This window comes from Salvelinus fontinalis, chromosome 20, assembly GCF_029448725.1.
Source record: "Salvelinus fontinalis isolate EN_2023a chromosome 20, ASM2944872v1, whole genome shotgun sequence".
NCBI lineage: Eukaryota > Metazoa > Chordata > Actinopteri > Salmoniformes > Salmonidae > Salvelinus > Salvelinus fontinalis.
Window position 1 is genome coordinate 39,573,097 of NC_074684.1, and position 24,051 is coordinate 39,597,147.

Genomic DNA, 24,051 nt, shown 5'->3' on the forward strand with positions numbered 1-24,051 from the left:
TCCTTCTAGACCTATCGGCTGCCTTCGATACTGTGAACCATCAGATCCTCCTCTCCACCCTCTCCGAGTTGGGCATCTCCGGCGCGGCCCACGCTTGGATTGCGTCCTACCTGACAGGTCGCTCCTACCAGGTGGCGTGGCGAGAATCTGTCTCCTCACCACGCGCTCTCACCACTGGTGTCCCCCAGGGCTCTGTTCTAGGCCCTCTCCTATTCTCGCTATACACCAAGTCACTTGGCTCTGTCATAACCTCACATGGTCTCTCCTATCATTGCTATGCAGACGACACACAACTAATCTTCTCCTTTCCCCCTTCTGATGACCAGGTGGCGAATCGCATCTCTGCATGTCTGGCAGACATATCAGTGTGGATGACGGATCACCACCTCAAGCTGAACCTCGGCAAGACGGAGCTGCTCTTCCTCCCGGGGAAGGACTGCCCGTTCCATGATCTCGCCATCACGGTTGACAACTCCATTGTGTCCTCCTCCCAGAGCGCTAAGAACCTTGGCGTGATCCTGGACAACACCCTGTCGTTCTCAACTAACATCAAGGCGGTGGCCCGTTCCTGTAGGTTCATGCTCTACAACATCCGCAGAGTACGACCCTGCCTCACACAGGAAGCGGCGCAGGTCCTAATCCAGGCACTTGTCATCTCCCGTCTGGATTACTGCAACTCGCTGTTGGCTGGGCTCCCTGCCTGTGCCATCAAACCCCTACAACTCATCCAGAACGCCGCAGCCCGTCTGGTGTTCAACCTTCCCAAGTTCTCTCACGTCACCCCGCTCCTCCGCTCTCTCCACTGGCTTCCAGTTGAAGCTCGCATCCGCTACAAGACCATGGTGCTTGCCTACGGAGCTGTGAGGGGAACGGCACCTCAGTACCTTCAGGCTCTGATCAGGCCCTACACCCAAACAAGGGCACTGCGTTCATCCACCTCTGGCCTGCTCGCCTCCCTACCACTGAGGAAGTACAGTTCCCGCTCAGCCCAATCAAAACTGTTCGCTGCTCTGGCACCCCAATGGTGGAACAAACTCCCTCACGACGCCAGGACAGCGGAGTCAATCACCACCTTCCGGAGACACCTGAAACCCCACCTCTTCAAGGAATACCTAGGATAGGATAAAGCAATCCTTCTGCCCCCCCCCCCCCCTTAAAAGATGTAGATGCACTATTGTAAAGTGGCTGTTCCACTGGATGTCATTAGGTGAATGCACCAATTTGTAAGTCGCTCTGGATAAGAGCGTCTGCTAAATGACTTAAATGTAAATGTAAGGCATCATGTTAATGTTACTCCTTACCTTTAGAAGGCATCATGTTACTGCTTACCTTTAGAAGGCATCATGTTACTGCTTACCTTTAGAAGGCATCATGTTAATGTTACTCCTTACCTTTAGAAGGCATCATGTTACTCCTTACCTTTAGAAGGCATCATGTTAATGTTACTGCTTACCTTTAGAAGGCATCATGTTACTGCTTACCTTTAGAAGGCATCATGTTACTGCTTACCTTTAGAAGGCATCATGTTACTGATTACCTTTAGAAGGCATCATGTTACTGCTTACCTTTAGAAGGCATCATGTTACTCCTTACCTTTAGAAGGCATGTTAATGTTACTCCTTACCTTTAGAAGGCATCATGTTACTCCTTACCTTTAGAAGGCATCATGTTAATGCTTACCTTTAGAAGGCATCATGTTACTCCTTACCTTTAGAAGGCATCATGTTACTGCTTACCTTTAGAAGGCATCATGTTACTGCTTACCTTTAGAAGGCATCATGTTAATGTTACTGCTTACCTTTAGAAGGCATCATGTTACTCCTTACCTTTAGAAGGCATCATGTTACTGCTTACCTTCAGAAGGCATCATGTTAATGTTACTCCTTACCTTTAGAAGGCATCATGTTACTGCTTACCTTTAGAAGGCATCATGTTACTGCTTACCTTTAGAAGGCATCATGTTAATGTTACTCCTTACCTTTAGAAGGCATCATGTTACTCCTTACCTTTAGAAGGCATCATGTTAATGTTACTCCTTACCTTTAGAAGGCATCATGTTAATGTAACTCCTTACCTTTAGAAGGCATCATGTTAATGTTACTCCTTACCTTTAGAAGGCATCATGTTACTGCTTACCTTTAGAAGGCATCATGTTAATGTTACTCCTTACCTTTAGAAGGCATCATGTTACTGCTTACCTTTAGAAGGCATCATGTTACTGCTTACCTTTAGAAGGCATCATGTTACTGCTTACCTTTAGAAGGCATCATGTTACTGCTTACCTTTAGAAGGCATCATGTTAATGTTACTGCTTACCTTTAGAAGGCATCATGTTTCTGCTTACCTTTAGAAGGCATCATGTTACTGCTTACCTTTAGAAGGCATCATGTTAATGTTACTGCTTACCTTTAGAAGGCATCATGTTTCTGCTTACCTTTAGAAGGCATCATGTTACTGCTTACCTTTAGAAGGCATCATGTTACTGCTTACCTTTAGAAGGCATCATGTAAATGTTACTGCTTACCTTTAGAAGGCATCATGTTAATGTAACTGCTTACCTTTAGAAGGCATGTTAATGTTACTGCTTACCTTTAGAAGACATCATGTTACTGCTTACCTTTAGAAGGCATCATGTTACTGCTTACCTTTAGAAGGCATCATGTTACTGCTTACCTTTAGAAGGCATCATGTTAATGTTACTGCTTACCTTTAGAAGGCATCATGTTTCTGCTTACCTTTAGAAGGCATCATGTTAATGTTACTGCTTACCTTTAGAAGGCATGTTAATGTTACTGCTTACCTTTAGAAGGCATCATGTTACTGCTTACCTTTAGAAGGCATCATGTTACTGCTTACCTTTAGAAGGCATCATGTTAATGTTACTGCTTACCTTTAGAAGGCATCATGTTACTGCTTACCTTTAGAAGGCATCATGTTACTGCTTACCTTTAGAAGGCATCATGTTAATGTTACTCCTTACCTTCGGCTGGTGGAGGTCCTGTAGAACTATGTCCAGATAAAACTTCTGGAGTGAAAAAGTTGAATGAAAAAAGTCAAGCAAGGGAAGAAAAAAATATATATAAAATTGTAATTAAAAAGTAAAAACCATTAAGTTGGCAGGTAGCTAAGTAACGTTAGCAACAAACTGCACAGCGGCACATAAACAAGTCTACAAGTTGTTACCGGAGGTGAAAGGTTTTCTAATTTGCCTTGCACTCCTGGCTTTTTGAGTCTCCTCGTTTTTTCTGGTTTAGGAGCTCTTTTAATTCCCACGGTTTATTATCGAGGAAGATGTTGATTTTCTTTTTGGGAATAACGAGATCCTCAGAGAAACGGACTCAGAGACTGTATCCGCTGCCTCTTCCAGGTCATTGGTGCTGTCCGTCACCCAGTCAGTGGACTCAAAACAGTCCTGGAGGAATTCAGGAGTCCAGCTTTTAATCTCCACATTTTTATCCTCGCTGCACAGATGAGCTGAACCATGTTATGATCCAACCCCCAGGATTGGCTAGTGCCTTCAGAGTAGGCGTTCCCAAACTGATAAAATGCTGGAATGTGCCAATAGGATCTCACTAGCTCGTGCTCGTCCTTGTTTGTTCAGCACTATGGTTTATTTGCTCCTATTGGAAATGTAATGCTCTGATCGATCTTGGGTTAGTTAAAAAAAAATGGCTGCCATTTCCTGGTTGTTAAAATTCAGTTTGTGACAAAACAAGTGTAGTGTAGAGAAACATTGTACCATCTAAACAGCTGTGAAATATATTTTCCATAAACAAAAATATTCTATTTTCAGCTGTTTGAAGCTGGTGTTCAAAACCGAAAGTAAAAGATACAAATTGAAATAGAAATTGCACACAGAACAGATCTACCACTTCTTAGACTTCCTTTCAATGAGAATGACAGATCTATAACACACATTCCTATGTGAATTGCATCACTGGCTGGTATAGCAACCGCTCGGCCTCCGACCACAAGGCACTACAGAGGGTGGTGCGAACGGCCCTGTACAGCACTGGGGCCAAGCTTCCTGCCATCCAGGACCTCTACACCAGGCGGTGTCAGAGGAAGGCCCTAAAAATTGTCAAAGACTCCAGCCACCCTGGTCATAGACTGTTCTCTCTGCTACCGCACAGCAAGCAGTACTGGAGCGCCAAGTCTAGGTCCAAGAGGCTTCTAAACAGCTTCTACCCCCAAGCCATAAGACTCCTGATCAGCTAATCAAATGGCTACCCCCCCACCCTCTATGCTGCTGCTACTCTGTTATCTATGCATAGTCACTTTAATAACTCTACCTACAAGTACATATTACCTGAATTACCTCTCTCGTCATTATTGGTAATCAGGCCTACAATGTGCCAACTTAAAGCCTATTTTTGTGTATTTTAGGGCCATTTTTCATACCAGCATACTTTGATCTCAAGTTGTGTGCATTGTACATAAAATACATGCAGGTTGGCAGGTCTGCATACATGCTGAGATCAATACAACTGGGAACGAGCTCCGACAGGGAAAACTAGTTTGAACGGTCATCCAACTCGGAATTCCAAGTCGGGAACTCGGGCATCTTTCTAGAGCTCCAACTTTCCGACCTGAAGATCACTGACGTCATGATTTGAAGTAGTTCCCAGTTATCTTGAAAGCACCATTATTTTGTAAACGTCTGTTAACCCAAGAGTGGAGGAGAGTCATTTCATACAAGCACATTTGTTTCAACGTTTCTTCTCCTTGATTACCTTTAACTTTTGTTTCCCCCAAAGGGACAAGCAGAGGACGGGGACAAGCAGAGGACGGGGACAAGCAGAGGACGGGGACAAGCAGAGGACGGGGGCAAGCAGAGGACGGGGGCAAGCAGAGGACGGGGACAAGCAGAGGACGGGGACAAGCAGAGGACGGGGACAAGCAGAGGACGGGGACAAGCAGAGGACGGGGACAAGCAGAGGACGGGGACAAGCAGAGGACGGGGACAAGCAGAGGACGGGGACAAGCAGAGGACAGGGACAAGCAGAGGACAGGGACAAGCAGAGGACAGGGACAAGCAGAGGACAGGGACAAGCAGAGGACAGGGGCAAGCAGAGGACAGGGACAAGCAGAGGACAGGGACAAGCAGAGGACAGGGACAAGCAGAGGACAGGGACAAGCAGAGGACAGGGACAAGCAGAGGACAGGGACAAGCAGAGGACAGAGGCAAGCAGAGGACAGAGGCAAGCAGAGGACAGGGACAAGCAGAGGACAGAGACAAGCAGAGGACAGAGGCAAGCAGAGGACAGGGACAAGCAGAGGACAGAGGCAAGCAGAGGACAGAGGCAAGCAGAGGACAGGGACAAGCAGAGGACAGAGACAAGCAGAGGACAGAGGCAAGCAGAGGACAGGGACAAGCAGAGGACAGGGACAAGCAGAGGACAGAGGCAAAACCAATTGGGATTCTCTTTTAGCCTGGTGGAACCAGCGAGATCACTGTTCACCGTTCACTTCATCCACAGTAAAACCCAATGTTGAACCCAACGAAGAGGCTGGTTGCACCAAGCGAACTCTGTCAGACACACTAAGGAGCACGGTAATGAACAGAAACACACCAGCGAGTCCAGTAACTTAAACAAGCTTATTTTTAATGGATCTGCAAAACTGTTTGAATTTTCTTGAACTTTCAATCTCCTTCCATACAGCCGAGAGAGTGTTCCAACATTACAGAACCAACGTATTACAAACGCTTCCAACCCAAACACATCTGCATGCATGAAAAATTAAACACCCAATAAAGGAAAATAAATCAAATTGTTAAACAATCCCCCATCGTTAAGCAGACATCCTAACAAGCTGTTCTCTGGTTGGAGCAGACATCCTAACAAGCTGTTCTCTGGTTGGAGCAGACATCCTAACAAGCTGTTCTCTGGTTGGAGCAGAAATTCAAACCTTTCTGCTGGGCCTCACTATGGGAGGAGCAAGAAGATTAAACAAATTTTATTGGGTGGATGTGGCTCCGCCCCCGTCTTCCATATAAGGCACAGGACAAAATAAACCCTCAGTTACAAAACTCAAAATGACCAAACACGTCTCAGAAACCCACTAGTGTACAAAATGTTAGTCCTACATTTGTCTTTTTAGTTTTTTATTTTATTTATTTTCCTGACCGACGGTGAGGGGACCCGGGGGACTCAGGCAAAGAAAAGATTAAAAAGGTGACTGACTTTTTGACTCGCGTTTTGCAACCTTTAAAATAAAACAGGAAACATGATCTCTTATTACCAAAACTGATTTTCAGAAAGATGACATCAGACCATGAGAGGGGGGGGCAGACCATGAGGGGGGTACAGACCACGAGGGGGGGAACAGACCATGGGGGGGGACCATGAGGGGTGTACAGACCACGAGGGAGGGGGGGGGGGGGGGGACAGACCATGAGGGGGGGGGACAGAAGACTGAAGTGGTTAATTGTCAGTGAGAACAGATGGAGAACAGATAGAGGGGACGAGTGTTAGAGAGACTGAGTTAGCAGTTAGAGAGAGTGTGTGTGCTTCCGTGCGTTAGTGTGTGTGAGGGAGGGACAGATGGCTGTTCTAACTGCAGCACTTGCTCTTCCATCCTGTGACTCCACTCCCACCGCTGATGTCCACGTTTTCACTGTTGGGCTCTTTGACGGGCGTCTGCAACACACACCCACATTACACACACCCACATTACATATATATACACGTTATATATATATATATATACACCCACACGTTTTATATACATATACACACCCACACGTTTTATATACACACACACACACACTATGCATACAAACATTCCATCAACACCATTATTACACACACCTTCCTGAGGATGTCTTCTGCTAGCGTGAGGAAAGCCTTCTCGATGCTGATGTTGGCCTTGGCACTCGTCTCAAAAAACCTAATACCATGTTCTCTGGCAATCTGAGAGACAGAGGGGCGAGAGAGAGAGGGCGAAAGATGGGGGGGGCGAGAGAGAGAGAGGGGCGAGAGAGAGAGAGGGGCGAGAGAGAGAGAGGGGCGAGAGAGAGAGAGGGGCGAGAGAGAGAGAGGGGGGGGCGAGAGAGATGGGGGGGGGGGCGAGAGAGATGGGGGGGGCGAGAGAGATGGGGGGGGCGAGAGAGATGGGGGGGGGGCGAGAGAGATGGGGGGGGGGGCGAGAGAGATGGGGGGGGGGGCGAGAGAGATGGGGGGGGGGGGCGAGAGAGATGGGGGGGGGGGCGAGAGAGATGGGGGGGGGGCGAGAGATGGGGGGGGGGGGGCGAGAGAGATGGGCGAGAGAGATGGGGGGGGCGAGAGAGATGGGGGGGGCGAGAGAGATGGGGGGGGCGAGAGAGATGGGGGGGGCGAGAGAGATGGGGGGGGGGCGAGAGAGATGGGGGGGGCGAGAGAGAGGGGGGGGGCGAGAGAGATGGGGGGGGCGAGAGAGATGGGGGGGGCGAGAGAGATGGGGGGGGCGAGAGAGATGGGGGGGGCGAGAGAGATGGGGGGGGGCGAGAGAGATGGGGGGGGGCGAGAGAGATGGGGGGGGGCGAGAGAGATGGGGGGGCGAGAGAGAGGGGGGGGGGGCGAGAGAGATGGGGGGGGGCGAGAGAGATGGGGGGGCGAGAGAGATGGGGGGGCGAGAGAGATGGGGGGGGCGAGAGAGATGGGGGGGGGCGAGAGAGATGGGGGGGGGGGGAGAGAGATGGGGGGGGGCGAGAGAGATGGGGGGGGGGGCGAGAGAGATGGGGGGGGGGGCGAGAGAGAGAGAGAGAGGGCGAGAGAGAGAGAGAGAGGGCGAGAGAGAGAGAGAGGGGGCGAGAGAGAGAGAGAGGGCGCGAGAGAGATGGGGGGCGCGAGAGAGATGGGGGGCGCGAGAGAGATGGGGGGCGCGAGAGAGATGGGGGGCGCGAGAGAGATGGGGGGCGCGAGAGAGATGGGGGGCGCGAGAGAGATGGGGGGCGCGAGAGAGATGGGGGGCGCGAGAGAGATGGGGGGCGCGAGAGAGATGGGGGGCGCGAGAGAGATGGGGGGCGCGAGAGAGATGGGGGGCGCGAGAGAGATGGGGGGGCGAGAGAGATGGGGGGGGCGAGAGAGATGGGGGGGGCGAGAGAGATGGGGGGGGCGAGAGAGATGGGGGGGCGAGAGAGATGGGGGGGCGAGAGAGAGAGAGGGCGAGAGAGAGAGAGGGCGAAAGATGGGGGGGGCGAGAAAGAGAGAGGGCGAGAGAGAGAGGGGGCGAAAGATGGGGGGGGCGAGAGAGAGAGGGGGCGAGAGAGAGAGGGGCGAGAGAGATGGGGGGGGCGAGAGAGATGGGGGGGGCGAGAGAGATGGGGGGGCGAGAGAGATGGGGGGGGCGAGAGAGATGGGGGGGGCGAGAGAGATGGGGGGGCGAGAGAGATGGGGGGGGGCGAGAGAGATGGGGGGGGGCGAGAGAGATGGGGGGGGCGAGAGAGATGGGGGGGGCGAGAGAGATGGGGGGGGCGAGAGAGATGGGGGGGGCGAGAGAGATGGGGGGGGGCGAGAGAGATGGGGGGGGCGAGAGAGATGGGGGGGGCGAGAGAGATGGGGGGGGCGAGAGAGATGGGGGGGCGAGAGAGAGGGGGGGCGAGAGAGAGGGGGGGGCGAGAGAGAGGGGGGGGCGAGAGAGAGGGGGGCGAGAGAGAGGGGGGCGAGAGATGAAAGGAAAATATTAGAGGGTTGGTCCCAAAATAAGGCAGGTCTCCTGTGAGACAGGAATCAGGTTTCCTTACAACCTTTAACTGTGTGTGTGTTCTTGTATTGCACAAGCTCAAGCTAGTGTAATTCACGCCACAGCGTGTATGTATGCATGCGTATACACAGTACCAGTCAAAAGTTGACACACTTACTCATTCCAGGGTTTTACATTGTAGAATAATAGTGACGACATCAAAACTATGAAATAACACATATGGAATCATGTAGTAACCAAACAAAGTGTTAAACAAATCAAAATATATATTAGAAATGTTGAAAGTAGCCACCCTTTGCCTTGACATCTTTGTATACTCTTGGCACTCTCTCAACCAGCTTCATGAGGTAGTCACCTGGAATGCATTTCTATTAACTGGTGTGACTTGTTAAAAGTTATTTTGTGGAATTTATTTCCTTCTTAATATGTTTTTCAGTTGTGTTGTGACAAGGTGGGGGGGGGGGGGGTAATACAGAAGATATGGAGTTGGTCTCAGACCAAGAACAGCTCAATTAAGCAAAGAAATTTGTGGAATTTATTTCCTTCTTAATGTGTTTGAGCCAATCAGTTGTGTTGTGACAAGGTAGGGGTGGTATACAGAAGATAGCCTTATTTGGTAAAAGACCAAGTCCATATTATGGCAAGAACAGCTCAAATAAGCAAAGAGAAATGACAGTCCATCATTACTTTAAGACATGAAGGTCAGTCAATCTGGAAGATTTCAAGAACTTTGAAAGTTTCTTCGAATGCAGTTGCAAAACCCAAGCGCTAAAAAAACTGGCTCTCGTGAAGATCGTCACAGGAAAGGAAGACCCAGAGTTATCTCTGTTGCAGAGGATAAGTTCATTAGAGTTACCAGCCTCAGAAATCGTAGCCCAAATAAATGCTTCACAGACTTCAAGTAACAGACACATCTCAACATCAACTGTTCAGAAGAGACTGTGTGAATCAGGCTTTCATGGTCGATTTGCTGCAAAGAAACCACTACAAAATGATACCAAGGAGACTTGCTTGGGCCAAAAAACACGAGCAGTGGACATTAGATTGGTGGAAATCTGTCTTTTGGTCTGATGAGTCCAAATGTGAGATTTTTGGTTCCAACCGCCGTGTCTTTGTGAGACGCAGATTAGGTGAACAGATGATCTCTGCATGTGTGAGTCCCATCGTGAAGCATGGAGGTGGTGGTGTGATAGTGTTTTGCTGGTGACACTGTCAGTGATATATTTAGAATTCAAGGCACACTTAACCAACATGGCTACCAGAGCATTCTGAGGCGACACGCCATCCCATCTGGTTTGCGCTTAGTGGGACTATCATTTGTTTTTCAACAGGACAATGACCCAAAATCCACCTCCAGGCTGTGTAAAGGCTATTTGACCTAGAAGGAGAGTGATGGAGTGCTGCATCAGATGACCTGGCCTCCACAATCATCCGACCTCAACCCAATTGAGATGTTTTGGGATGAGTCGTACCGCAGAGTGAAGGAAAAGCAGCCAACAAGTGCTCAGCATATGTGGGAACTCCTTCAAGAGGGTTGGAAAAGCATTCCAGGTGAAGCTGGTTGAGAGAATACCAAGAGTGTGCAAAGCTGTCATCAAGGCTAAGGGTGGCTACTGAAGAATCTATTTTGGTTTGGTTAACACTTTTTTTGGTTACTACATTATTCCATAGTTTGTGTCTTCACTATTATTCTACAATGTAGAAAAAATTAATTAAAACCCTTGAATGAGTAGGTGTGTCCTTTTGAATGTACAGTATACAGTGCATTGGGAAAGTACTCAGATCCATTCACTTTTTACACATTTTGTTGCGTTATTCTAAAAGTGATTGTCTTTATTCCTCAATCTACACACAATATCCCATTATAAAGCAAAATCCGTTTTTTAGAAATGTTAGCTAATTTATTAAAAATAAACTGAAATATTACATTTACATAAGTATTCAGACCCTTTACTTTGTTGAAGCACCAGCGATTACAGCATCAAGTCTTAGGAATGACGCTACAAGCTTGGCACACCTGTATTTGGGGAGATTCTCCCATTCTTCTCTGCAGATCCTCTCAAGCTCTGTCAAGTTGGATGGGGAGCGTTGCTGCACAGCTATTTTCAGGTCTCTCCGGAGATGTTCGATCGGGTTCAAGTCCAGGCTCTGGCTGGACCACTCAAGGACATTGAGACTTGTCCCGAAGCCACTCCTGCATTGTCTTGGCTGTGTACTTAGGGTCGTTGTCCTGTTGGAAGGTGAACCTTCACCCCAGTCTGAGGTTTGGAGCAGGTTTTCATCAAGGATCTCTACTTTGCTCCGTTCATCTTTCCCTCAATCCTGACTAGTCTCTCAGTCCCTGCCGCTGAAAAATATCCCCACAGCATGATTCTGCCACCACCATGCTTCACCATAGGGATGGTGCCAGGTTTCCTCCAGAGATGACGCTTGGCATTCAAACCAAAGAGTTGAATCTGGTTTCATCAGACCAGAGAATCATGTTTCTGAGAGTCCTTTAGGTCCCAAACTCCAAGCAGGCTGTCATGTGCCTTATACTGAGGAGTGCCTACAGTCTGGCCACTCTACCATGAACGACTGATTAGTGGAGTGCTGCTGAGATGGGAGAACCTACCAGAAGGACAACCATCTCCACAGAGGAATTCTCCCTGACCAAGGCCCTTCTCCCCAGATTGCTCAGATTGGCCGGGCGGCCAGCTCTAGGAAGTCTTAGTGGTTCCAAACTTCTTCCATTTAAGAATGATTGGGACCTTCAACGCTGCAGAAATATTTTGGTACTCTTCCTCAGATCTGTGCCTGTCTCAGAGCCCTTCGGACGATTATCTCCACCTCAAGGCTTGGTTTTCTCTCTGACATGCACTGTCAACTGTGGAACCTTATATAGACATGTGTGTGCCTTTCCAAAGCATGTCCAATAAATTGAATTTACCACAGGTGGACTCCAATCAAGTTGTAGAAACATCTCAAGGATGATCAATGAAAACAGGATGCACCTGAACTCAATTTCATGTCTCATAGCAAAGGGTCTGAATACTTATGTAAATAAGGAATGCTTTTATTTGTAACACATTTGCAAACATTTCTAAAAACCTTATTTTGCTTTGTCATTATGCGGTATTGTGTGTAGATGGGAAAAAAAATAATTCAATCAATTTTAGAATAAGGCTGTAATTTAACAAAAATGTGGAAGACGTCATGGGATCTGAATAGTTTCTGAATGCACTGTATGTGGCGCAGGATATCCAGTCGGTAATAACCAGCTTTTGGCCCCCAAAAATTAAATATAAGCAAAGAAATAAAATGAACTAATTGTCCAGGAGAATAATACATTTCCCATTGTGAAATAATACTTTTTAGCCTATTCAGTGATGGAAATACCAGTCCATGGAAATACATTTAACCGGTTATGCTTATCAGTCTATAGGTAACTTGCATAATTTAGTGGAATTAAATCGGCGTGTGTATATATATATATATATTCCTCATGTTATTGATCATCTTTAGCGACAGAGCATTTTAGAGGAACACAAACAGATTTCTGGGGCTATTGATTAAAAACACCTGCCATTTGTAATTCTCAACTGGTCATTGAAGCGTGAAAACAAAAGGCAGGGTCCATCAGTGCGTCACATACCACTTTGCAACGCGCTGGAGACACATTTTGAAAACATGTAGTTAAACATATGGCTTATTAAATTGTGAGGAACCTGAGCGTTTTACTACATTTGAGGCAAGTTTTACCTTCAAAGTAGCCTACGCAAAATCACACCATATCCGGAGCCTAATGTTTTATACAGACTTCCATGTCATTGAAACCAATAGTCTAATATTTTATACAGACTTCCATGTCATGAAACCAATAGCATAATGTTTTATACAGACTTCCATGTCATTGAAACCAATAGTCTAATGTTTTATACAGACTTCCATGTCATGAAACCAATAGCCTAATGTTTTATACAGACTTCCATGTCATTGAAACCAATTGTCTAATGTTTTATACAAACTTCCATGTGTCATTGAAACCAATAGTCTAATATTTTATACAGACTTCCATGTCATTGAAACCAATAGTCTAATATTTTATACAGACTTCCATGTCATTGAAACCAATAGCCTAATGTTTTATACAGACTTCCATGTCTTTGAAACCAATAGTCAATTTACTCTCACGTTCTATTGGTTTTCAACTTTGTTTCATTGTCTGGAAGCCAGATGCACAATCGTGTGTAGCCTACTGTACATTGCTGCACTAATAATGTGAAGAAATAATACTTGATCAACATTTTAAGCTAAAAGTTCTGATCTGTTGCATCAGACTCATTGCTTTGTTAAGTTATTTTACGTAGCCTAGGCCTATTGGTTGTATGAATTTGGGATCTACTGTCCCAGTGTGTTTGGAATAGACGAGACAACCAATAGAACAACTTCCCTACTATGGGGACAGTAGATTGACAGCCTTATGGATGTGCCTCCTACAAGCCTAGGGGAAGCTTTCCCTTAGTAAATGTAATTCAATTGCCAAAACGATATTGCCTAATAGGCCTACTCCTATCGACACAAAAAATAAAATTCTTGAAGTGGAAGGCAGCGCTCTGCAAATACCAAATGATTGTTGAGTTGAAACTGTGAAAAAGTAGAGGCCCAGTCAGGCATGTCACAATATTTAAAAATGACAGGAAACATAGTTTGGAAAGAAAATGGTTATTGCTGTAAAGGAGACAGTGGAAATACTCCAACCTGTTATTTAGTCGAGCTAACAACAGTAGACCTATTGCCCATCTTATTGGCACCAGCGGAGAACGTTCTCAACTGGCCTACCTGGTTAAATAAAGGTGAAATAAATATTGGCACCGGTGGAGAGCATCGGCCATATCCCCGGTTAGGGCGCACTGTGCATGTGGCCGACCGGCTCGATTCAGTTTTATGTAGCAAAATGTGAAATGGTGTTTATTTATTTTTTACATTGGATGAAAGTAGAGACTAAGAGCTAGAAAATGTTATGTCATACTATAATAGTTGAGGAACAACGGGAAAGTCATTCTGCTTTGAAAGTTGATAAAGTCGTACCCTCACTTTAGAGAAAATGGCCCTTGAATGTTTTGGGACTTACTGGAGAGCTCTTCTTTGTCTCCACCCATTCAGTCTCACTCACACACTCTTAAGCTTTAGCCTCACCCATCTCTTTAAGGATTCACATGATTCACTAAAGGCTGGTTTATACCACGGGTGTTTAATTTAATCTGGAGTGCCAAAGTGTGCTCTGGGCTTTCGTATACGCAGAGCGTTGACAGATAGGCCTTTCGTATACGCAGAGCGTTTAACTCTGGGAGCGTTCAGACGCTTTGGATGAAAAGTAGGGTTGATCCGAGCGTTATGACGTAACGGCAGTCAAGCACCCAAAGCTAAATGGGTAACATTGGCTAGCTTACTAGCTACTTTCAGACACAAATGCGAGAACAGCTCACTCTGACCATTATACTCCCCCTAGCAGAGCTGGTTAGGCTGTTTTCATGTTATCCAGAGCGTTGGTGACGGTAACTGTACTGCTAGCAACAATGTAGTTACGCTTTTTTGCCAACGTTTACTGACACCGGCCATATTCAAAGTGTTTTGAGCGTTCGTAAATTTGTCAGTTATTCTGAATTTACCAGCTACGTCTATCGGCAGTTGTCAGAGTGACAAACATTCTATTGAAATAGTTACTAGCATATTGGAGTCTTTTGAATAGACATGTAGCTAGCTAAACAATGAACCACAATCCCAACTCATAATGTTACTACCCTGCATGAATCTGCAGGTAGCTAACCAAACAGGTTCAATGTTAGCTAGCTAACATTAGATATCAGGTTATAACTAGCAATGTAAATGGTTCTGAGATACAAAAAATAATATTACATCATACATGTAACATTAGCTAGCTAGCCAGCCAGCTAACATTAAATAGCTAGCTAACAGTACACTAACTTGAAATGAAAACTACTTTGATAAAATATTGAAATGTGTAATATCTGAAAGTGTAGCTAGCTAGACTCTCTTACCCGTATGAATGGATGCTTCTCCCTCTCTGGCACGGATGTCATGGTTGCCTGAGATTGAAGATGTATAAAACACCCCGGATTACAACAGCCTGGGGTGTCTCTTTTTGACTCCATCTGCATATTTGCAATCAAACGCCAGAACCTTCTCCATCTCCTTAGCTATCAGACTCTAATTCCACTGATTTCAAAACTCGGTCCTCCAGGAAGTGGAGAGAAACAATTATGAAGTTCTACTACGTGATATCTTTCAAACAGCCGCGTTAGAAAAGATTACCTAGACATACTGAGCGGCTCATATTATAGACAGAAGCGTTCTATATGGCAGACCAATCCGAACTCATCTCACGGCATGTCCAGCCCACTCATTATCTCAGCTAATCATGGCTAGCAGGAAGGTTGCTGACTTTTTCGGTGGCTAAACCAACTAGGCTCATAATTTAAACAATTGTGTTCGTATTTACAGATGGCATATACGTTTGTTATTAAAACACACAAAAGTTGACATGTTCCAGAAGCCATTTCTAGATAAAAACAAAAAAACTCTTTAAGTTAACGTTCAAATGTCTCCTGTGAAATAGTGACACATCCACCTAGTTTCCTGAAACCAGTCATATTTACTCCATCACTGTTGAGTCAGTGTCTACCCTCATTGGTCTATTATATGGACAACATCACGGTGTCTCTCCTCATTGGTCTATTATATGGACAACATCATATTAGATTACTGTCTCTCCTCATTGGTCTATTATATGGACAACATATTAGATTACTGTCTCTTCTCATTGGTCTATTATATGGACAACATATTAGATTAGTGTCTTCTCATTGGTCTATTATATGGACAACATCATGGTGTCTCTCCTCATTGGTCTATTATATGGACAACATCATGGTGTCTCTCCTCATTGGTCTATTATATGGACAACATCATGGTGTCTCTCCTCATTGGTCTATCATATGGACAACATCATGGTGTCTCTCATTGGTCTATTATATGGACAACATCATGGTGTCTCTCCTCATTGGTCTATTATATGGACAACATCATGGTGTCTCTCCTCACTGGTCTATTATATGGACAACATCATGGTGTCTCTCCTCATTGGTCTATTAGATGGACAACATCATGGTGTCTCTCCTCATTGGTCTATTATATGGACAACATCATGGTGTCTCTCCTCATTGGTCTATTAGATGGACAACATCATGGTGTCTCTCCTCATTGGTCTATTATATGGACAACATCATGGTGTCTCTCCTCATTGGTCTATCATATGGACAACATCATGGTGTCTCTCATTGGTCTATTATATGGACAACATCATGGTGTCTCTCCTCATTGGTCTATTAGATGGACAACATCATGGTGTCTCTCCTTCTCATTGGTCTATTATATGGACATCATAGTGTCTCCCCTTCTCATTGGTCTATTTTGTGGACAACATCAACAAGATGACTATCCATTCTACTCATCACATTGTGAATAGTAGTCTAGTCTGCAATGTGATGATGCATGGAATGCTTTATTATAAACGTGCATTATTGTGATGTGGACAGGTATTAAATGTAGACAGGTATTCCAACATCTAACAGGAAGGGACAGGTATTAAATGTGGACAGGTATTCCAACATCTAACAGGAAGGGACAGGTATTAAATGTGGACAGGTATTCCAACATCTAACAGGTAGAGACAGGTATTAAATGTGGACAGGTATTCCAACATCTAACAGGTAGGGACAGGTATTAAATGTGGACAGGTATTCCAACATCTAACAGGTAGGGACAGGTATTCCAACATCTAACAGGTAGGGACAGGTATTAAATGTGGACAGGTATTCCAACATCTAACAGGTAGGGACAGGTATTCCAACATCTAACAGGTAGGGACAGGTATTAAATGTAGACAGGTATTCCAACATCTAACAGGTAGGGACAGGTATTAAATGTGGACAGGTATTCCAACATCTAACAGGTAGGGACAGGTATTAAACGTGGACAGGTATTCCAACATCTAACAGGAAGGGACAGGTATTAAATGTAGACAGGTATTCTAACATCTAACAGGAAGGGACAGGTATTAAATGTAGACAGGTATTCCAACATCTAACAGGTAGGGACAGGTATTAAATGTGGACAGGTATTCCAACATCTAACAGGTAGGGACAGGTATTAAACGTGGACAGGTATTCCAACATCTAACAGGAAGGGACAGGTATTAAATGTAGACAGGTATTCTAACATCTAACAGGTAGGGAGAGGTATTAAATGTGGACAGGTATTCTAACATCTAACAGGTAGAGACAGGTATTAAATGTGGACAGGTATTCTAACATCTAACAGGTAGGGACAGGTATTAAATGTAGACAGGTATTTTAACATCTAACAGGAAGGGACAGGTATTAAATGTAGACAGGTATTCCAACATCTAACAGGTAGGGACAGGTATTCCAACATCTAACAGGTAGGGACAGGTATTAAATGTGGACAGGTATTCCAACATCTAACAGGAAGGGACAGGTATTAAATGTAGACAGGTATTCTAACATCTAACAGGAAGGGACAGGTATTAAATGTAGACAGGTATTCCAACATCTAACAGGTAGAGACAGGTATTAAATGTAGACAGGTATTCCAACATCTAACAGGAAGGGACAGGTATTAAATGTAGACAGGTATTCCAACATCTAACAGGTAGAGACAGGTATTAAATGTGGACAGGTATTCCAACATCTAACAGGAAGGGACAGGTATTAAATGTAGACAGGTATTCCAACATCTAACAGGAAGGGACAGGTATTCCAACATCTAACAGGAAGGGACAGGTATTAAATGTAGACAGGTTTCCAACATCTAACAGGAAGGGACAGGTATTCCAACATCTAACAGGAAGGGACAGGTATTAAATGTAGGCAGGTATTCCAACATCTAACAGGAAGGGACAGGTATTAAAGGTAGACAGGTATTCCAACATCTAACAGGTAGGGGCAGGTATTAAATGTAGACAGGTATTCCAACATCTAACAGGAAGGGACAGGTATTCCAACATCTAACAGGTAGGGACAGGTATTAAATGTAGACAGGTATTCCAACATCTAACAGGAAGGGACAGGTATTAAATGTAGACAGGTATTCTAACATCTAACAGGAAGGGACAGGTATTAAATGTAGACAGGTATTCCAACATCTAACAGGTAGGGACAGGTATTAAATGTGGACAGGTATTCCAACATCTAACAGGTAGGGACAGGTATTAAATGTGGACAGGTATTCCAACATCTAACAGGTAGGGACAGGTATTAAATGTGGACAGGTATTCCAACATCTAACAGGTAGGGACAGGTATTAAATGTGGACAGGTATTCCAACATCTAACAGGTAGGGACAGGTATTAAATGTGGACAGGTATTCCAACATCTAACAGGAAGGGACAGGTATTAAATGCGGACAGGTATTCCAACATCTAACAGGAAGGGACAGGTATTAAATGTGGACAGGTATTCCAACATCTAACAGGTAGGGACAGGTATTAAACGTGGACAGGTATTCCAACATCTAACAGGAAGGGACAGGTATTAAATGTAGACAGGTATTCCAACATCTAACAGGTAGGGACAGGTATTAAATGCGGACAGGTATTCCAACATCTAACAGGTAGGGACAGGTATTAAATGTGGACAGGTATTCCAACATCTAACAGGTAGGGACAGGTATTAAATGCGGACAGGTATTCCAACATCTAACAGGTAGGGACAGGTATTAAATGTGGACAGGTATTCCAACATCTAACAGGTAGGGACAGGTATTAAATGTAGACAGGTATTCTAATATCTAACAGGTAGGGAGAGGTATTAAATGTGGACAGGTATTCTAATATCTAACAGGTAGGGACAGGTATTAAATGCGGACAGGTATTCTAACAAACATCATTACATCCTCGACTTGCATGTTGTTTTCAGATGAATTACCATAACCTAAAGCACTGTGGGTGGACACCCTAATCAGGTTATGGGCCCAAAGCATATGGGTCCTGTATGTTTCTCAAAATGTAAATGCTACCGGTCTATATGTCCATTGTCAAAACGGAAACCCTGTCGTGTTGTGCGTCTCACCTGCTCTCCCTTGGCTTTTGGTACCACCCTCTTGTCCTCCATGTCACACTTGTTGCCTAGCAGCATTCTCTCCACGTCCTCGTTGGCATGCTGAAACACATATTACAGACTAACCCAACAGCTGTAGACCTTACCGTGAAATGCTGATTTACAAGCCCTTAACCAACAGTGCAGTTAAGAAAATAGAGGTAAGAAAATATTTACTAAATAAACTAAAGTTAAACATAAAATAAACAAGGGGGGGGGGGGGGTCAATGTAAATAGTTTGGGTGGCCATTTGATTCATTGTTCAGCAGTTTTATGGCTTGGGGGTAGAAGCTGTTAAGGAGCCTTTTGGACCTAGACTTGGCACTCCGGTACCACTTTTCGTGCGGTAGTAGAGAGAACAGTCCATGACTTTGGTCTTAGACAATTTTTGTGGCCTTCCTCTGACACCGCCTAGTATATAGGACCTGGATGTCAGTAAGCATGGGCCCAGTGATGTACTGGGCAGTACTCACTACCCTCTGTAGAACCTTACGGTCTGATGCTGAGCAGTTGCCGTACCAGGCAGTGATGCAACCGGTCAGATGCTCTCGATGGTGCGGCTGTAGAACGTTTTCAGGATCCAGGGACCCATGCTAAATCTTTTCAGTCTCCTGAGGGGGAATAGGTTTTGTCGTGCCCTCTTCATGACTGTCTTGGTGTGCTTGGACCATGATAGTTTGTTGGGGATGTGGACACCAAGGAACTTTAAGCTCTCAACCTGCTCCACTGCAGCCCCGTCGATGAGAATGGGGGCCTGCTCGGCCCTCCTTTTCCCAATCCGTCCACAATCTTCTTTGTCTTGAACGCGTTGAGGGAGAGGCTGTTGTCCAGGCACCACACGACCAGGTCTCGGACCACCTCCCTATAGGCTCTCTCATCAATGTCGGTGATCAGGCCTACCACTAATGTGATTTCAGCAAACTAAAATTCAGTGTTGGAGTTGTGCTTGTCCACACAGTCGTGGGTGAACAGGGAGTACAGGAGGGGACTGAGCACGCACCCCTGAGGGGCCCCCATGTAGAGGATCAGCGTGGCAGATGTGTTGTTACCTATCTTACCACCTGGGGGCGGCCCGTCAGGAAGTCCAGGATCCAGTTGCAGAGGGAGGTGTTTTTATTTATTTTACCTATATTTAACTAGGCAAGTCCGTTAAGAACATTATTTACAATGAGCTCGGGATTCGATCCAGCAACTTTTCGGTTACTGGCCCAACGCTCTAACCACTAGGATACCTGGCGCCCTGTTTAGTCCCAGTGTCCTTAGTGATGATCTTTGTGGCACTTTGGTGTTGAACGCTGAGCTGTAGTCAATTTACAGCATTCTCACATAGGTGTTCCTTTTGTCCAGGTGGGAAAGGGCAGTGTGGAGTGCGATTGAGTCATCAGTGGATCTGTTGGGGCGGTATGCGATGATGGGCGAGCTTTGTATGCGTCTCTGTGTGTAGAGTAAAGGTGGTCTACAGTTTTTATGTCAATCTGGTTGCACATGTGACATGCTGGTAGAAATGAGGTAAAACTGATTACAGTTTCCCTGCATTAAAGTCCCCGGCCACTAGGAGCACCGCTTCTGGATGAGCGTTTTCTTGTTTGTTTATGGCCTTATACAGCTAGTTGAATGCGGTCTTAATACCACCAAAAAATGATGCTGGTATAAAGACGGCTACGAATAATATAAAAGAAAACACTCTTGGTAGATAGTGTGGTCTACGGCTTATCATAAGGTACTCTACCTCAGCCGAGCAATACCGCGAGACTACCTTAATATTAGACATCACGCACCAGCTGTTATTGACAAAGACACACACCCCCACCCCTCGTCTTACCAGACATAGCTGTCCTGCCGATGCACGGAAAACCCAACCAGCTCTATATTATCCATGTCGTCGTTCAGCCACGACTCGGTGAAACATAAGATATTACAGTTTTTAATGTCCCGTTGGTAGGATAGTCTCGAACGGAGCTCATCCAGTTTATTCTCCAGTGATTGCACGTTGGCCAATAGAACAGATGGTAGAGGCGGGTTACACACTCGCCGACGAATTCTCACAAGGCCCCCTGATCTCAGCCCCCTGAATTTTCTTCATGTGAATGACAAGGATTTGGGCCTTGTCTGGGAACTTGTCTCCTATGACAGACTAACTCCCTCCTATGACAGACTAACTCCCTCCTATGACAGACTAACCCCATCCTATTAGACTAACTAACCCCCTCCTACGACAGGCCAACCCCCTCCTACGACAGGCCAACCCCCTCCTACGACAGGCCAACCCCCTCCTACGACAGGCCAACCCCCTCCTACGACAGGCCAACCCCCTCCTACGACAGGCCAACCCCCTCCTACGACAGGCCAACCCCCTCCTACGACAGGCCAACCCCCTCCTACGACAGGCCAACCCCCTCCTACGACAGGCCAACCCCCTCCTACGACAGGCCAACCCCCTCCTACGACAGGCCAACCCCCTCCTACGACAGGCCAACCCCCTCCTACGACAGGCCAACCCCCTCCTACGACAGGCCAACCCCCTCCTACGACAGGCCAACCCCCTCCTACGACAGGCCAACCCCCTCCTACGACAGGCCAACCCCCTCCTACGACAGGCCAACCCCCTCCTACGACAGGCCAACCCCCTCCTACGACAGGCCAACCCCCTCCTACGACAGGCCAACCCCCTCCTACGACAGGCCAACCCCCTCCTACGACAGGCCAACCCCCTCCTACGACAGGCCAACCCCCTCCTACGACAGGCCAACCCCCTCCTACGACAGGCCAACCCCCTCCTACGACAGGCCAACCCCCTCCTACGACAGGCCAACCCCCTCCTACGACAGGCCAACCCCCTCCTACGACAGGCCAACCCCCTCCTACGACAGGCCAACCCCCTCCTACGACAGGCCAACCCCCTCCTACGACAGGCCAACCCCCTCCTACGACAGGCCAACCCCCTCCTACGACAGGCCAACCCCCTCCTACGACAGGCCAACCCCCTCCTACGACAGGCCAACCCCCTCCTACGACAGACCAACCCCCTCCTACGACAGACCAACCCCCTCCTACGACAGACCAACCCCCTCCTACGACAGACCAACCCCATCCTATTAGACTAACTAACCCCATCCTATTACAGACTAACTAACCCCATCCTAGTACAGACTAACTAACCCCATCCTAGTACAGACTAACCCCATCCTAGTACAGACTAACCCCTCTCCTATTACAGACTAACTAACCCCATCCTATTAGACTAACTAACCCCATCCTATTAGACTAACTAGCCCCCTCCTACGACAGGCCAGCCCCCTCCTACGACAGGCCAGCCCCCTCCTACGACAGGCCAGCCCCCTCCTACGACAGGCCAGCCCCCTCCTACGACAGGCCAGCCCCCTCCTACGACAGGCCAGCCCCCTCCTACGACAGGCCAGCCCCCTCCTACGACAGGCCATCCCCCTCCTACGACAGGCCATCCCCCTCCTACGACAGGCCAGCCCCCTCCTACGACAGGCCAGCCCCCTCCTACGACAGGCCAGCCCCCTCCTACGACAGGCCAGCCCCCTCCTACGACAGGCCAGCCCCCTCCTACGACAGGCCAGCCCCCTCCTACGACAGGCCAGCCCCCTCCTACGACAGGCCAGCCCCCTCCTACGACAGGCCAGCCCCCTCCTACGACAGGCCAGCCCCCTCCTACGACAGGCCAGCCCCCTCCTACGACAGGCCAGCCCCCTCCTACGACAGGCCAGCCCCCTCCTACGACAGGCCAGCCCCCTCCTACGACAGGCCAGCCCCCTCCTACGACAGGCCAGCCCCCTCCTACGACAGGCCAGCCCCCTCCTACGACAGGCCAGCCCCCTCCTACGACAGGCCAGCCCCCTCCTACGACAGGCCAGCCCCCTCCTACGACAGGCCAGCCCCCTCCTACGACAGGCCAGCCCCCTCCTACGACAGGCCAACCCCCTCCTACGACAGGCCAACCCCCTCCTACGACAGACCAACCCCCTCCTACGACAGACCAACCCCCTCCTACGACAGACCAACCCCCTCCTACGACAGACCAACCCCCTCCTACGACAGACCAACCCCCTCCTAGTACTAACTAACCCCATCCTAGTACAAACTAACCCCTCTCCTAGTACAAACTAACCCCTCTCCTAGTACAGACTAACCCCTCTCCTACGACAGACTAACTAACCCCTCTCCTACGACAGACTAACTAACCCCTCTCCTACGACAGACTAACTAACCCCTCTCCTACGACAGACTAACTAACCCCTCTCCTACGACAGACTAACTAACCCCTCTCCTACGACAGACTAACTAACCCCATCCTACGACAGGCCAACCCCATCCTACGACAGGCCAACCCCATCCTACGACAGGCCAACCCCATCCTACGACAGGCCAACCCCATCCTACGACAGGCCAACCCCATCCTACGACAGGCCAACCCCATCCTACGACAGGCCAACCCCATCCTACGACAGGCCAACCCCATCCTACGACAGGCCAACCCCATCCTACGACAGGCCAACCCCATCCTACGACAGGCCAACCCCATCCTACGACAGGCCAACCCCATCCTACGACAGGCCAACCCCATCCTACGACAGGCCAACCCCATCCTACGACAGGCCAACCCCATCCTACGACAGGCCAACCCCATCCTACGACAGGCCAACCCCATCCTACGACAGGCCAACCCCATCCTACGACAGGCCAACCCCATCCTACGACAGGCCAACCCCATCCTACGACAGGCCAACCCCATCCTACGACAGGCCAACCCCATCCTACGACAGGCCAACCCCATCCTACGACAGGCCAACCCCATCCTACGACAGGCCAACCCCATCCTACGACAGGCCAACCCCATCCTACGACAGGCCAACCCCATCCTACGACAGGCCAACCCCATCCTACGACAGGCCAACCCCATCCTACGACAGGCCAACCCCATCCTACGACAGGCCAACCCCATCCTACGACAGGCCAACCCCATCCTACGACAGGCCAACCCCATCCTACGACAGGCCAACCCCATCCTACGACAGGCCAACCCCATCCTACGACAGGCCAACCCCATCCTACGACAGGCCAACCCCATCCTACGACAGGCCAACCCCATCCTACGACAAGCCAACCCCATCCTACGACAGGCCAACCCCATCCTACGACAGGCCAACCCCATCCTACGACA

At 47.6% G+C, this 24,051-nt stretch overlaps 1 protein-coding gene across 1 annotated transcript in view; it reads right to left on the reverse strand.

Annotated features, from left to right (window-relative positions):
- Positions 1-5,585: 5,585 nt before the first annotated feature.
- The window catches only part of LOC129817819 (ras-related protein Rab-10), a 60,747-nt gene continuing 42,281 nt past the window's right edge, over positions 5,586-24,051 (reverse strand). The window contains exons 4-6 of the mRNA XM_055873389.1: positions 18,837-18,926; positions 6,813-6,914; positions 5,586-6,641 (exon numbers count right to left, since the gene is read on the reverse strand). Coding sequence (XP_055729364.1) covers positions 6,555-6,641; positions 6,813-6,914; positions 18,837-18,926 — 279 coding nt within the window. The 3' untranslated portion in view covers positions 5,586-6,554. The remainder of the gene's footprint in view (positions 6,642-6,812; positions 6,915-18,836; positions 18,927-24,051) is intronic.